Genomic DNA, 16,152 nt, shown 5'->3' with positions numbered 1-16,152 from the left:
AATCTTGCAGAATCTGCAATAGTTCGTGTAGCAACAATCTATTGAGTAGACTGGATACCTTGGAAACAGTGAATCGTTTTAATGATACTTTTTTTCAGAATATAGATTTAAATGGAAAACATCTTCAATCACATTTCCTCCTTACCTTTTCACTTGGGTGAGCAGCTCCTCGTTTTCCTCCATCAATCGATTGTTACTTTCTTCTGTGGCCTCAACCACCAATCGTAACTTCAGATTCTGATCCTGAAGTTTTTGGTGGTTGTATTGGAGATCAGCAATACAAGAAATTAAATCCGATGTCTCCCTGCATTGTGAAGGCCAAACAGTTTGATTTTATACAATTCCTCATATTCACTGAGCTCAAATGTACAGGAATCTGACAGTATTATCTGACAGTTTAAGCAAGATAGACAATGAAAACCTGCCCCCATAACAAGTGACGCAATGATTGAAGGAATGTAAATTTAAGGTTCAGCCCATGAGGTACACAGGATTGCAAGAAAGAACCTTTTCATGTTATGAGTGATGATGATCTGGAACAAAAAAAAAATCAAATTACTACGAATCCTGAATTAAAAAGAAAGTGCTGGAAAAACTCAGCAAGGCCAGCAGCATCTGTGGAGAGAGAAACAGAGTTATTATTTCATGTATGGCATGATGGATAACCTGAAACCTGTTGCCCATGGTGGAGGAGGAAGGGGAAACAATCGATGATTTCAAAAAGGCACTTAAAAGAAGGAAAAATGGCAAATCTACAGAGATAGAGCAAGGGAATGGGACTGGGTTGCACCATAGAGAATTGGTGTGGCCTCAATGGCCCACTTCTGTGCCACAATAACTAATGTCCAATATTTAATCTGCTCTACAGCATTCTTTCCTGAAGTAAACACAAGTCCCAATTCCAGATGAACCAAGAGGATGACAGTGAAACACCTTGAACCATCTGACAGAGTGACTTGCTAGGCCATGTCGAAAAGCTATTAGAGCTAATCACAAGCGTGGAATAAGAGTCACACGTTGGCTTAACTAAAGAAAGAATTTTCCAAAGAAGCAGCAATAAAAGAATATTTCAGCTTTTAACATATTTTCACACTACCACCAAACCATTGTCAGTTTTACTAACAGCTACTTCCAGATTCTGAGTGAGTGTTTTTTTAAATCAATGACAGAAAGCCTGGTGACCAGGGTTTAGCTACCTTTTTGTCAGCATTAGCTCACAAGCATTTGATTCGGGAACCTTGCATTAATAGGAGGGCCAGATGATTATTGCTGGTTTCTTGTGTTAACACACAGTGAATGTCTTACAGTTAACGGGGAAAATATCCTCAAACAACGTCCACTGGCTAACTGCTAATGGAACACTCCCACACAGACACAATAGCACAAGCAAATCACATGCAGTTGTCAAAATCCCATAGCTCCTACTGCAACATACTCTGCCTTAGAAACCAACGATAGCCTCACTTGCTGATTTTGTCCACCTGGAGGTGGACAAACTTATCGGAATGTTCAACTCCCAGTTTTCCACCTTCCATGGAAAATCCGGACAACCCTCAAGCACGTGAGGATAGGCCTGGGAAGACACTGAATGAGGAACATGATTTCTCAGGAGTAAAACTATACTCCCTGTCTAAAGTTCTCAGAGGAGAAATAGCCTCTCAACATCTACCCTGTGAAACCCTCTCAGAATCATAGGTCATTTAATAAGATCACCATTCGTTCTTCAAACCTCCAGTGAGTACAGGATCAACCTGCTCAATCTCTCCTCAAAGTCCCTCAATGCCAGGAATCAGCCAAGCAAACCTTCGCTGAACTGTTTCCAATGCATGCACATCCCTCCTTAAGGAGAGCAAAACTCTACTCATCATTACTCAACAAAGAGACCTTGGAGTGCAGGCTCAAAGCTCCTTGAAAGTAAAGTTGCAGGTAGATAGGTTAGCGAAGGCAGCATTTGGTATGCTTTCCTACATTGGTCAGACTCCCGAGTACAGGATTAGAGTGGTGCTGGAAAAGCAGAGTCAGTCAGGCAGCATCTGAGGAGCAGGAAAATCGACGTTTCTGGCATGGTGGGCGGAGGGGCTGGAGGGAGGGGATCAGGGATAGACTTCACCAGTTTCCTTATTTTCCCTCCCCCTGCGTCCCCACGCCCCCATCTTACCTCAGTTCCAACCTTCCAGCTCAGCACCATCCTTACAACCTGCCTATCTTCCTTCCCACCTATCCACTCCACCCTCCTCTCTGACCTATCACCTTCATCCCCAACCCCATTAGCCCACCGTACTCTTTGCTACCTTCTCCCCTGCCCACCCACCTCCCAACTACCTCTCCACCCTGGAGGCTCCCTGCCTTCAGTCCTGAAGGGCATTTGCCCAAAACGTAGATTTCCTGCTCCTCGGATGCTGCCTGACCGGCTGTGCTTTTCCAGCACCACTCCAATCTAGACTCTGATTTCCAGCACCTGCAGTCCTCACTTTTGACTACTGAGTACAGGAGTTGGGAGGTGATATTGCGGCTGTACAGGACTTGGTTCGGCCACTTTTGGAATGTTGCGTGCAATTCTGGTCTCCTTCCTACTGGAAGAAGGTTGTGAAACTTGAAAGGGTTCAGAAAAGATTTACAAGGATGAGTATATGAATAGGAAGGGTTTGGAGGGATTTGGGCTGGGTGTTGGCAAGTTGGACTAGGTGGTGTTGGGATATCTGGTCAGCATGGACGAGTTGGACAGGACAGTCTGTTTCCATGCTGTACATCTCTATGTGGTCTTTTAACGCCTTGGACAATTCCTTGCAGGACTCCCCTACTTTGATACTCTCTTCCCTTGCAGTAAAAGGGGTATACCCCACTTGCCTTCCTAGTTAATTACTGTAGCTGCATGTAAATTTTGTGATTAACTTATGGAGACGACCCAAATCCCTTTCTACTAAATCATTCAGTAGTCCATCTCCATTCAAGTAACTCCCTCTATTCTTTCTTCCAAAGTGGATACCACTCATTTCCAACCATGTGCAAAACTTTTCCTACTCACAATCTTTTTATAGTTCCTTGACAACCTCCTCACAACTTGCTTTCCTACCCATCTCGGTACCATCAGCAGATTTGGCTACACTATAGTTGGCCCCTTCATGTCAGTGTTATGATATTGGTTAAAACATAGATCCTGAAGAAGGGCTTATGCCCGAAACATCGATTCTCCTGCTCCTTGGATGCTGCCTGACCTGCTGCGCTTTTCCAGCAACACATTTTCAGCTCTGATCTCCAGCATCTGCAGTCTTCACTTTCTCCTCCTAAAACATAGATCATCAATTTTCAAGCCTCCAGCATCTGATTGTTGCACCCATATCTTTCATGGACTAAAATGGCCTTGAAAAGGAAGAAACAGGAAGCTAAAATAGTTCGAGTGGTCACCTGACCACAGATTGAGACAAGCTTCGTGAAACTAATGAGACACAGGCAAAACTGGCTGAGCTGAAATCAACATCTCTGGGGGCAGGAAAGCTCCTATCTCTGCATCGCATTTTAACTCACACTGGTTTGAAAACTTCACACATTGAACAATGAAAGGTCAGTTAGCCAGCCTGCAAACCCCATGAAATCTTGTGAATGCACAAGCGAACTATATTTTGGTAGTTGCTTGACAGCAGAGCATAGAGAAAGGGAAATGAATTTGTAACAACAACTGGAAGTCGCTGTCTCTCTCCTGGATTCTCTCAGCCTCTCTGAAGACACAACCAGTGGGGAAAATATAATTGCAAACCAACCACTGAACAGTGATATTTATCACTGCTGAGGATTTGAATTAACAACCATGTATTTGTGTGTGCTTTCAGCTTAAAAATCTAAACACTTCAAGGACTTGTAAACTGTGTTACCCTTATTCTCCCTCCTGGTATCAGACACTCCTCTTACAAAAAAAAAACATATTACTTGTGTTTGTACATTTGATGCTCCACTTCATTGTTTTTCCTCAGGGCCTTAGTAGGCCCCTTCATTGTCAGCTAGTCTTAGGGTCATAGAGCTGCACAGCCCAAAAACAGACTCTTCGGGCCAACTTGCTATACACACACACACACACCCCCCATCCTACATGGATCACACTGGTGTCCACTAGTTCACACGTACAACAGCCACAACATATCACCTGCCCTTCCATTTTTAGTTTCATATTTACACAGAGTTCAAGTTCAGAAATATCAAAGATTATCCGAGTTATAATGATGCTTCAACTTTTATTTATTTCCTGTACCTCCCAGTAACACTGAATACTCACTGACATGTTTCCCATTAATATCACTGGACTTCAGTTCTTTGGAGTTGTGATCTTCTGCTCGCTCACTTAGGCGGCTACTTATTTTTTTAAAAAAAATGAAGCAGTCAGGTAGCACTTGGCCCCTGACTGTACCAAATTCCTTCACTTTGCCAAACTTGCAGATTAAAGCCTCAGTTCGCTGTTGTGCCACATGAGTCAACTGTTGATAAGTACCTGACTGCTCATCGAATATTCAACATTGGACAAGGAGATATGTGTGGAGTATGTGCAAACTCCACACAGTATGTGTGGAGTTTGCACATTCTCCCCATGTCTGCGTGGGTTTCCTCCAGGTGCTCTAGTTTCCTCCCTCGATCCAAATATGTGCAGGTCAGGTGAACAGGCCATGCTAAATTGCCCATAGCATTAGGTGTATTGGTCAGGGGTAAATATAGGGTAGGGGAATAGGTCTGGGTGGGTTATTCTTTGGAGGGTCGGTGTGGACATGATGGGCCCACTGTAGGGAATCTAACCTAATCTAAAACAAGCTCTCTCTCTCTCTCTCTGTGGCAAGAACTGGGATTAAACCAATCAGGTTGCACATTGGCCCAGAGATAAAATTTTAACCCCATGTTTGTGATTGCCTTAGCTCAGTGCTGTTGTTTTTGTTATCTTCAAAAACCTGACTATTCAAACAGATTCTGGGAAGGTCTCTCCATTCTAGCCTTGGCATACTTGTGGCCATCCGAAACTACTGCACTCCCTGACTGAGATGTTGTTTGAACAGGAGCCCAAATTCTCAGCCTAGTTTTCAAATCCCAGCATAACCTCAATCCTTCCTTATTTCCACAATCCCCTTCAATCCACAGTCTACATTTCCTGCACAAGTCTGAATGTTTGAACATTCCAGATTCCAATTGCTTCCACCTTTTGGCCTGTGGCTTCAATCACTTTGACCAAGGTCCAGCTTATCTTCCCCTACACATCTCTGCCTCACTTTCCCCTTCTGCAAGGGGCTCTTTCAAACAACTCCTTTTCAGCATACTGGCTCAGTGGTTAGCACTGCTGCCTCGCAGTCCCAGGGATCCAGGTTCGATTCCACCTTCAGACTTGTGCGTGGAGTTTGGACGTTCTTCTCCCTGTCTGCGTGGGTTTCCTTCGGGGTCTCCAGTTTCCTCCCACGGTCCAAAGGATGTGCAGGTTAGGTGGATTGGAATTGCTAAATCATCCAGTGTCCAGGGATGTGCAGGCTAGGTGTGTTAGCCATGGGAAATGCAGGGATATCGGACAGAGGGGATCTGGGTGGGATGCTCTTTGGAGGGCTGGTGTGGACTCTTTGGGCCAAACAGCCTACAGGTCATTCTGCTATAATGCAACAATTATGTTCCTTTGCAACCTTGCATTATAGAAAATATGGTTGTAGAAGATTGTTGTAGAAAATAGTTATACAGTTCAGTAGAAAGTTTGCCTTATCCAAATAGGCATTCCCATTAAATCAATCGCGTCATAGAGAAGTTGTGTTAACAAAATGCAGATTACACCAGAACAACCTGTACTTCCACTGTATGGATTTTACATTTCAAGACTACCTCAAGCAAGCTGAGCAACAGCTCAATGTGGTACGGCATCACATTCTATTTTCACGTCACTGGCTAGATTAGCATTTATTGCCCATTCCCATTTACGCTCAAGGAAGGAGTGCTGAGCTGCCTCTTGCATTCAATTGATGTAGGGACACCCACAATACTGTTGTTAGGGAGTGTGTTCCAGGAGTTTGACTGAATGACACTGAAGGAACGGTGATACACTTCCAACTCAGGATGGACTGTCTTAGAGGATAGCTTGCTGAATGTGTTGATCCCATGTATCTGCTGCCCTTGTCCTTCTAGGTGGTAGAGGTGCAGGTTATGAAATTAGTTAGGTAGGCACTGTCAGTGTATTAGGTAAGCTGCTCTATCTATAAATGGTCCTTGAAGTACCCTAGGACACAGTAAAGGCCCTACACAAACTATCATTGTACTTTAGACCCATTTTCTCTTTCCAGAAGTACAATTGCAGGTATCTTTAGTTTGTGTGTACTTTGCAACAGTTGCACATTAGAAACAAAAACAGCAGGCTGAGCACATACAGCTAGACAGAAAGATGATCACAGATACAGAATACCCCAGACAAACCAGTCAGTCCAGTACAAGGAATCACATTCTGGACTGAGTTTCAAAACAACAGCCAACAATACCATTAAAATGTTTGGCACAACAGACATCATTTGAAAGGTTTGTTTTATTCCCAGCAGTAACCTAGTTTCCAGTGGTTTCATTGAAATGCAGGAAGGACAGCTACAGTTTGAAAGGAGAGGATTGTATTTATGTAGCAACCTCAGGGCATCCCAGAACTCTTTTCTCCCTCATTAGTGGCAATGTTAGAAGTACTGGGCTTTGAATTTTTGTTGACACATTTGAAATTGTACGGAAAGGAAGCCACTTCTTGTTGTCCTGCACAACTGGGTGACTTCTCTAGCCACTTCCAAGGACGGTTAACTGTCAGCCATGTTGGAATGGAACTGGAGGAGGAGAACATAAAGGCCAAACTATATAAGAAAGGAGAGTTGTTTCCGGAAGCACAGTAGAAGGAGAGAGTTGGATGGCAAGAAATAGTTGGATGTGTGTAGAGAACTTCATTAAAAATGGAAATAGGGAAGCAAGAGCCAGCAGAGTGTTGTAATCAGTCACATTCCAATAGAAGTGACCAGAAGAAAGTTGAAGCCTGGTAGAACATAAATCACTGAGCTTAAAATAACTTGATAGACTAGCCTATTATTCTAAAGTATTGCCAAGCAGCTCAAAGAAAATGGAAGGCATGAATTAGGAGAATTCTAGTAGGGTTTCCACTCGTTTACCCCAATTTAACCCCTCTAAATTCCCAGCTCATTTCCAGGATTGTGCCTCATTCTATAAAGCAGAGCAGGATTCTCTTCAGCCAAGACGGAAGCCACTGATGACAGGAAACCACAGTGTCGGCTGCCTCTTAGATGCAGGAGCTTGTAAGGGACATTAAAAAGAGCAAAAACTCCCCTATATTCCAGAATTGCAGCACAGGGGAACCTAAAAGAAAAGCCAAAACTTCTATACTTAAATATTAGGACTAGTCTGGGGCAAATGTGTAGTTTTTTTTTAGTTTCATTCATGAGATGTAGGCATCACTCATCGCCCCATCTTTAATTGCTCTGGAGGCGTTAGTAGTGAGCTCCCTTCTTGAACCGCTGAAGTCCAGGGTTGAGGGGCACCTTTATGGTAGGGAGGGAGGGAGGTCCAGGATTTTGAGCCAGTGAAAGTAAAGGAATGGCAATGTAGCTCCAAGTGCAGATGGTTAGTGGCGAAAAGAGGTGCCTCGTGGGTGGTCATCTTCCTATGCATCTATTTCCCAGCCCTCCTATGTGGTAAAGATCAAAGGATTAGAAGGAACTGTCAAAAGAGCCTTGCTAACTAACTACGGTGCATCTTATTGAATGCAAAACACTGCTATTGCTGTGCATCAGTGATTAAAGGGAGTGAATACTGAAGGTAGTTGACATGGGGCCAATCAAGCAGGAAGTTGTGTCTTGGATAGTACAAAGATGGAATGTTGTTGGAGCTTTGCTTATCCAGACAATTGGAAGCTTCACAATCCTCACACTCCTGCCTTGATGATGATGCAGAGGCTTTGTGGAGGAGAGTTACCAGCCACAGAATTCCCAGCCTCTGGATCCAACAGCATGTCACACTATTTATCTTGTTGGCCAATGGTAACCTCTATTGACAATGAATATGGGGGATTCTGGTGATGGTAATGCCATTGAGCATCAAGCGGAAGTCTATATTCTCTCTTGTTGGAGATGGTTATCCCTGGCATTTGCATGATGCAAATGTTATTAACCAATTACCAGCCCAAACCTGGATATTGTTCAGATATTGTTGCATTTGAAGATGCACTGCTTCAGTACAAGTCATTGCAAATGATGCTGAATATTGGCAAGCATCCCGACTTCTGACTTCATGATGGAGGGAGGTCATTGATGAGGCAACTGAAGATAGTGGGGCCTAGGACACTATTCTGAGAGACCCCTGCGGAGGGGTCCTGAGCTGAGGTGATTAATCTCCAACAACCGCAACCATCTTCCTATATGCCCAGGTAGGATTCTAATAGGGGAGAGTTGCTTCCCCCCACCCCCCACCAAGCACCATTGATTTAAGTTTTGCGAGGGCCCCTTGCCTACACATGGCCTTGATACCAAAGGCAGTCACTGTCACCTCACCTCTGGAGATCAGCTCCTTTGAGCAAGATTGTAACGAGGGCAGGAGTGGACTGGTATGGACAGTCACTAAACTGAGCGTTAGTGAGCAGGGCTTTGCTGCTTGAGAACACCGTCGACCAGCCCTTCCACCATTTGAATGATGATCAAGAATTAAATCGATAAGTCAACATTTGTCTGGGATACACTTTTACTTGCATGGTCTACACAACACTCCCCATTAAATCGGGAAGGTGTTAGCATTGTAACTGCACTAGACCAGCTCGGTAAACACGCAGCTAATTCTGGAGCACACGTCTTCAGTGCTATTGTAGAAACGTAGTCAGGGCTAATAGCCTTTGCACCATCCAGTGCCTTCAACCATTTTTGATATCAGTAAATCCGATTGGCTGAAGACTGACACTGGGGACTTCAGGAGAACACCAGTGGATCACCTGCTCAGCACATCTAGCTGAAAATGGAAGTAGTTTAGCTTACTTTTGAATCAACGTTCCAGGCTCTTCCATTCTTGTAGATGAGAATATCTTTGGAGTCTTAATTTCCTGCCAGGTGTTTAATTGTCCACCACTATATACAACTGTATGACTACAGAACATGGATTCCATTTGTGGGTTGCGGATTGCTTAGGCCTATCTATTAATGTCCAGTGGTGGTGCTGCCGAACCACTTTTGATATGGAAGTTCTCTGGTCAGAGTACATTCTGTGCCCTTGCTACACGGTGTTCCTTCTAACTGGGGTTTGACATGGAGCAGGACTGATTCATCAGTTGAGAATATGCAGTTGGTGACAATCAAGAATTTTCTTTTCCCACACTAGACCTAATGCCACAAAACTTCATGGGGTGCAGAATTAGCATCGAGGGAGTCTAGAGCAACCCCCTTCCAACGGTATACCCTATGTAACTTCTAGTCAGATTTTGTCAGGTGTGGAGAAGAAAAGAGGCAGGTCCATGGGACAAGGTAGTGAGTGTTGTGTGGGATGTTATCTGTAAAGGACAATTAGGATTATAGCAAGGTCAAATTGTTAGACCATAAGACATTGGGCTGAAAGGAGCAGAAAGTAAGCCATCGCATCTGGGCCACCATTCAATCATGGCTGATAAGCTTCTCAACTCCATTCTCTCACTTGCTTTGTAACACTTAAAACTCAAGAATGTATCTCAGTCTTAAATATACTTAAAGTGACTTGGCCTCCACAGCCTTCTGTGGCAATGAAATCCACAGATTCACCACTCTCTGGCTGAAAAGGTTTATCTTTATCTCGGTTCTATAAAAGGTCTTCCCTTTACTCTAAGTCTATGCACCCTTGGGTCCTAGTCTCTCCCGAGGAAACATCTTCCAAACAGCTACTTTGTCCAGGCCATTTAGTATTTTGTATCTTTCAATTAGATTCCCCCTCATCCTTCTAAACTCCATCAAGCATAAACCAAGAGTCAAACATTCCTCATACATTAAGCTTTTCATTCACAGGATCAGTCTGGTGAACCTCCTCTGAACACGCTCCAGAGCCAGTACACCCTTCCTGAGACATGGGGTCCAAACCTGTGCATAACATTCCAAATTTGGTCTTACCAGGATTAATTAGATTAGATTAGATTACATTACTTACAGTATGGAAACAGGCCCTTTGGCCCAACAAGTCCACACCGACCCGCAACCCACCCATACCCCTACATTTACCCCTTACCTAACACTACAGGCAATTTAGCATTGGCCAATTCACCTGACCTGCACATCTTTGGACTGTGGGAGGAAACCCACACAGACACGGGGAGAACGTGCAAACTCCACACAGTCAGTCGTCTGAGGCGGGAATTGAACTCAGGTCTCTGGCACTGTGAAGCAGCAGTGCTAACCACTGTGCCACCGTGCCGACCACCAATCTTGGGGAAGCTTTTTTTTTTGCACAGGGGCCTCAGCGATTAGCAAGGGGGAAACTTTGCGGAGTCAATTGGGCTGGGTTCATTTCTGATGCTGCTTTAAACTTGGTAGTAGATTGCAACAACTAATTGACTTACGAGGCTTTGCAGGGGCATTTAAAAGAGTATGCAATCACATAAGACCATAAGACATAGGAGTGGAAGTGAGGCCATTCGGTCCATCGAGTCCACTCCGCCATTCAATCAGGGCTGATGGGCATTTCAACTCCACTTACCAGCGTTCTCCCCGTAGCCCTTAATTCCTTGTGACATCAAGAATCTATCAATCTCGGCCTTGAAGACATTTAGCGTCCCGGCCTCCACTGCACTCTGTGGCAATGAATTCCACAGGCCCACCACTCTCTGGCTGAAGAAATGTCTCCGCATTTCTGTTCTGAATTGACCCCCTCTAATTCTAAGGCTGTGTCCACGGGTCCTAGTCTCCTCGCCTAACAGAAACAAGTTCCTAGCGTCCACCCTTTCCAAGGTAAACATGTAAACCAACCTGAAAGAATGGCAGGTTTCCTTCCCCAAGGGCATCAGTAACCCAACTAGATTCTTATGGCAATATTCAGTGTCATTATTAGACATTTTACATTCTAGATTTATTCACAGGAGTCAAATTTCACCATTTGTCACGATGGGATTCCAACTTGGCCCTCAGTGCATAACTCCACCTCTGGATCATAGTTCCAGTGACATTGCCACACTGCCACTACCTTTCCCACCAATCAGGAATCCAAAAGCCCCTCCATTATTTGCAGTAGCACTGGAGTATATTTCAGAAAGCAGAATTGAAAGGTAACTGGCTGGGCATTCCAAGCCAGTGGAATCCCAACATGACATTTTAACTACATTAAAAGACACAATATAAATACAAGATTTGTTATTTGAGAAGATGGGTTTAGTCTCATCTAGTCGTAGCAGTTTTGCACAAATCCAACAGTTTTGACTGAATTCCTTCTCAACAGCATTGAACACTAAATGTTGGTTAAGATGTCAGTGCAGTACTGACAGAGTGCTGCACCATCAGAGGGTTTCTCAAATGGGATGTTGAGCCTCACTTCATTTCTTTTTAAAAAAAATTTGTGGCACTGTTCAAAAAGGAGAATGTTTTTGATCACCTGACCAATAACCAGCCCTCAAAGCAGCAAAACAGGTCGGAGTACCTGTTCTTGGTTAGAAATTGTAACATAAATGCCAGCTCTATCATTAAGGATTAAGCAACGTGGCCCGATGTTGTGCAAAACAGTAACACATTACATGGCCTTCTATGTTAATGACTATCTGAAAACAAACTAAAGCAAAGTTGTGGTAATTAATCCTCACAATGGAATTAAAGAAAGGAACCTGGTCACAGTGTTGCCTGTAAAGCTGGCATCTGGATCGCTGTAGGATTGCAGCGCGAGGGGATTTCCTGGCAGGTTGAGAGTCATTGGTGTTCCTTTTGAAGTATTGATGTGGAGGTGCCGGTGTTAATTGGGGTGTACAAAGTCAACAATCACAAAAAGCCACCAGATGAAGGAGTCGTACTCAAAGCTATACTTCCAAATAAACCTGTTGGACTAAAAACCTGGCCTTCTGAAATATATGTGGGGATCCAGTGACAAATCCAGATTTTAATCCTGGCTGTGAGCACTCCAGTTTCTAACTCAAGACAGGCTTACAATAGCCATTTACATATTCATAGAATATCAAACCGTTCTTATTTTTAGTTAATGGGACATGTTTAACAAAACATCACATGCAGGGCTCTTTCACTTCATGAAAAAAGGTCTCTCTTTCACCTATTCTTGCATTCAAGTAACTGACAGTTTAATAGCACTGCTACGTGGGTCGGACAGTGGCCAGAACACCATCATGTGGGCAGTCAATTATAATTGGCCAGGAAGTGACCAGCATTGTTCGTTTGCATTAACATCAAATTTCATAGCATGGTCAGTGCCCTATTTATTTTAGCTGTTTGCCGAGTGGCATAGGTTTCTAATTTGCACTAATTGCACTTTAAGATCATAAGAGAAAAGGAGCAGAATTGAGCTAGTCCATTGAGTCTGCTCTGCCATTCAATCATAGCTGTACATTTCTCAACCCCATTTATTTCTCCATTTACCCCATCTTCTCCCTGTAGTCATTTGATCTCCTTACTAATGAAGAACCTCTCTCAATCACTTGGCCTCCTCTGCTCTTGACAGCAATGAATGCCACAGATTCACCAATCTCTGACTGAAGGAATACCTCATCTCCATTCAAAAGATTTGTCCCTTCACTTGGAGGCTGTGCCCTTTGGTCCTGGTCTCTCAGACTACAGAAACATTTTTTCTACACCCACTCTACCTAGGCCTCTCAGTATTCTGAGTGTTTCAATGAGATGCCCCTCATCTTTCTAAACTCTTCAGTACAAAACCAAAGCCCTCAACTGTTGCTCATGACAAGCTCTTCATTCCCTGGCATAATTCTTGTAATCTTCCTCTGGACCCCTCTCCAAGGCCAACCTGTCCTTCCTTAGATACAGGCCCCAAAGCTGCACACAATATTCCAAATGCAGTCTGGCCAGAGCCTTTCATAACCTCAGGAGCACATCCCTACTCTTGAAATCTGGCCCTCAAAAATGAATGCTAACATTGCATTGGACTTCCTAAGTGCAAAAAGAACCAGTACATTAAAGTTAAGAGAGAGAATCCTGAACTAGGACTCCCAAATCCCTCGGCTTCAAAATTACTGAAGCCTTCCCCATTTAGGAAAAAAAAGAGAGAGAGTCTACGTCTCTATTCTTCCTACCAAAGTGTATAACCTCACACTACCCTGATGGTTTTCCTTCTACCACTTCCTTGCCCACTCTCCTAGCCAGTCCAAGTTCTTATTAGCCTTCCTGCTTCCTTAATACCTGTCCCTCTACCTATCCTGTGGAAGTCCACTTGTTACTAGCAATCATCCCAAAAATGACCCCTTTATCTCCACTCTGCCAGTCAATCTTCTATTCATGCCAATATCTTTCCCCCTCACACCATGGGTTCTGCTCTTATTTAGCAGGCTCTTGGGCAGGGCTTTGGCAAAAGGCCTTCTGGAAACCCCATTAGATCACTTCCATTGTCTAACCTTCTCGATACCTCCTCAAATGAATCTAATAGATTTCCAGGCGTGACAGTCCCTTTAGAAAGACGTACTGACTCAATCCCACCTTACCATGCACTCTGCAACCTCATCCTTCATAATGGACTCTTAAAATCTTATGAATGACCAAAGTCAGGCTAACTAGTCTATAAATTTTCCATCTTCTGCTTCTCTCATTTCTTAAACAAGGCGTTACATTAGCCATTTTTAGTCTTCTGGGGCCCTTTGCCCTGCCCCCCCCCCCCCCCCCAGCACCAGTAGGTCCTGAAAGATCACCGACGTCTCTACAATCTCCTCGGCTATCTCCTTCAGAACACGGAGGCGAGGTCCATCCAGTTTGGGTGATTTATCCACCTTCAACTTCCCCAGAGCCTTCTCTTCAGGTGACAGCCACTACACCCACCTCTGCCCCAACTCTCAAAGTTCTGGTTTGCTACTGGTAACTTCCACTGAAAACTGATGCAAAGTACCTATTCAGTTCCTCTGCCATTTCTTTGATCCCCTCACTACTTCTCCAGCTCATTTTCCAGTGGTCTAACATCCAAGTTTGCCTCTCTTTTAGATATGTTCAAGTCTGCAACCTTTTGTATTACAAGCTTGCTTACCCTCATTTTATCTTCTCTCCCTTATTGCTTTTTAAAAAGTTATCCTCTGCTGGTTTTTAAAGGCTTTCCAATCCTTCGAGTTCCCACTAATATTCACCACATTGTACGCTTTCCCTTTTGCTTTTGTGCTGTCCTCGAATTGCCTTGCCAGCATAGTTGCTTTATCTTCACCTCTGCATCTTTCTTCTTCCTTGTGATGTCATCTGTTGTGCCTCCCAAATTACTCCCTGAAACCCCTGCCATTGCTGCTCCACCATCTTCCCTGCTAGGCTCCCCTTCCAATCAACTCTGGCCAGCTCCTCCCTCATCTTTGTCATTACCTTTACTCGATTGTAATAGCGTTAACATCTGATTCCAGCTTCTCTCTCAGAGTGAATTCAATCATATTATGGTCACTGCCCCCTACAGGTTCCTTTACCTTAATCCTAATCAAGTTGACCAAATTACACATCACCAAATCCTGATTAGTTGAATTAGTTATATTGCCTGTCTGCAGTTTTTAATGGAAAAAAACATCTTAACCTAACAAACTTGTGTGACTTGAGGAGATATGTTCATTATACAACAAATTGAATAGCCTTTTGTTAAGAGTACAAAAAGGGGAAAGAATTGAATTACCACTCAAGTAGCAAATTACTGTTTCATTTACTCTCAAGAGCTAAGGTTGTCAATCAACTACTGGCACAGAATCAAATCAGATCAAGGCTAGGAGCTACAGCAACAGTTGCTGTTAAATACAAACAGAAAATGCTGGAAATATGCAGGTTAGGTTACAACCCTTCTGCACAGACATGTTCAAAGAAATCCATTGACTTCTAATATGGTTTCAGACCTCTCTTGTTCATTAGTCATAGAGATGTACAGCACAGAAATAGACCCTTTGGTCCAACTCATCCAACAAGAATCAACATTAATCCAGTCACACTTGCCAGCACTTGGCCCATATTCCTCTAAAGGCTTCCCATTCATATACCCATCTAAATGGCTTTTAATTGCTGTACTTGTACCAGCCTCCACCACTTCCTCTGGCAGCTGATTCCACACACGCACCACTGTGTGAAAAGGTTGCCCCTAAGGCCCCTTTTAAATCTTTCTCCACTCACCGTAAACCTATGTCATCTAGTATTACTCTCCTCTATTCCGGGGAAAAAGAGCTTTTATACATCCCCTTAGATCTTCCTTGATCATATTTCGAAACGGTAATAATTTTTCCCCGTTCCCAATGCTCCAAGCTTCATTGCCATGACACTGACTATAGCTTACATTGAACAGTGTTGCATCTGACCCCATGCTAAGCAATGTAGAGTTTAAAAATGCATGTATATCATGGTCTCAGTGAAAGGTCCTAAGCAACGATTCCTCATTTATTTCTGTTGAAAATCATCCAAAAGTAATTCACACCAATGGAGCAGCTTGCTCATATTAAAAAGGTTTCATCACAGCTTTTTCCTGTTTTCTCAATTACAAGCCCAGCATCAATCAGGGCCCTTCCTCAGCCTGACACTTGAACTCTTACTGCAATGCCGGTTAAAAAGGAGATATTTCTGCTTTGCCTGCACCCAATGTCAAAAATGTTCTTTGCATTCAAGGTCACTTCAGAAAAAACAGGATGCAAAATCCAACTCGACAATGCAGCTCTGCACACTACAAGTGGTGGCATCTTTGACTGTACACGGATATCCAATTTTAACTTTCAGGTACACGCAAAAGATCCAATGACCAAGTGAGAAGAGCAAGGGTGAGCCACAACAGTAATACTCCAATAAAAATATTGCAATTGGTTATGAGGAGCTTTTTTCTCCCCTCTTTCAAATGCGCGCACGCACACACACACACAGCTTACTCAGAACCCCCCACTGTTCAGTCAATACCTGCAAAGCAAACAGACATCAGTTCATATTCAAAAATCACAACACTGACCACCCCAGTCCAACACCAGCACATCATGGCTGTTATCGTCCAGTTCATAGACAGCCAACATTC

At 43.6% G+C, this 16,152-nt stretch overlaps 1 protein-coding gene across 1 annotated transcript in view; it reads right to left on the bottom strand.

The window, feature by feature from the left end:
• lrmp (lymphoid-restricted membrane protein) overlaps window positions 1-16,152 on the bottom strand; it is a 164,442-nt gene that overhangs the window by 127,231 nt on the left and 21,059 nt on the right. The window contains exon 6 of the mRNA XM_060843072.1: window positions 146-304. Coding sequence (XP_060699055.1) covers window positions 146-304 — 159 coding nt within the window. The remainder of the gene's footprint in view (window positions 1-145; window positions 305-16,152) is intronic.

The sequence above is a fragment of the Hemiscyllium ocellatum genome, chromosome 23 (assembly GCF_020745735.1).
Source record: "Hemiscyllium ocellatum isolate sHemOce1 chromosome 23, sHemOce1.pat.X.cur, whole genome shotgun sequence".
Taxonomy (NCBI): domain Eukaryota; kingdom Metazoa; phylum Chordata; class Chondrichthyes; order Orectolobiformes; family Hemiscylliidae; genus Hemiscyllium; species Hemiscyllium ocellatum.
Note: the sequence above shows the minus strand (reverse complement) of the source record. Positions and strands in the feature narration are given on the sequence as shown.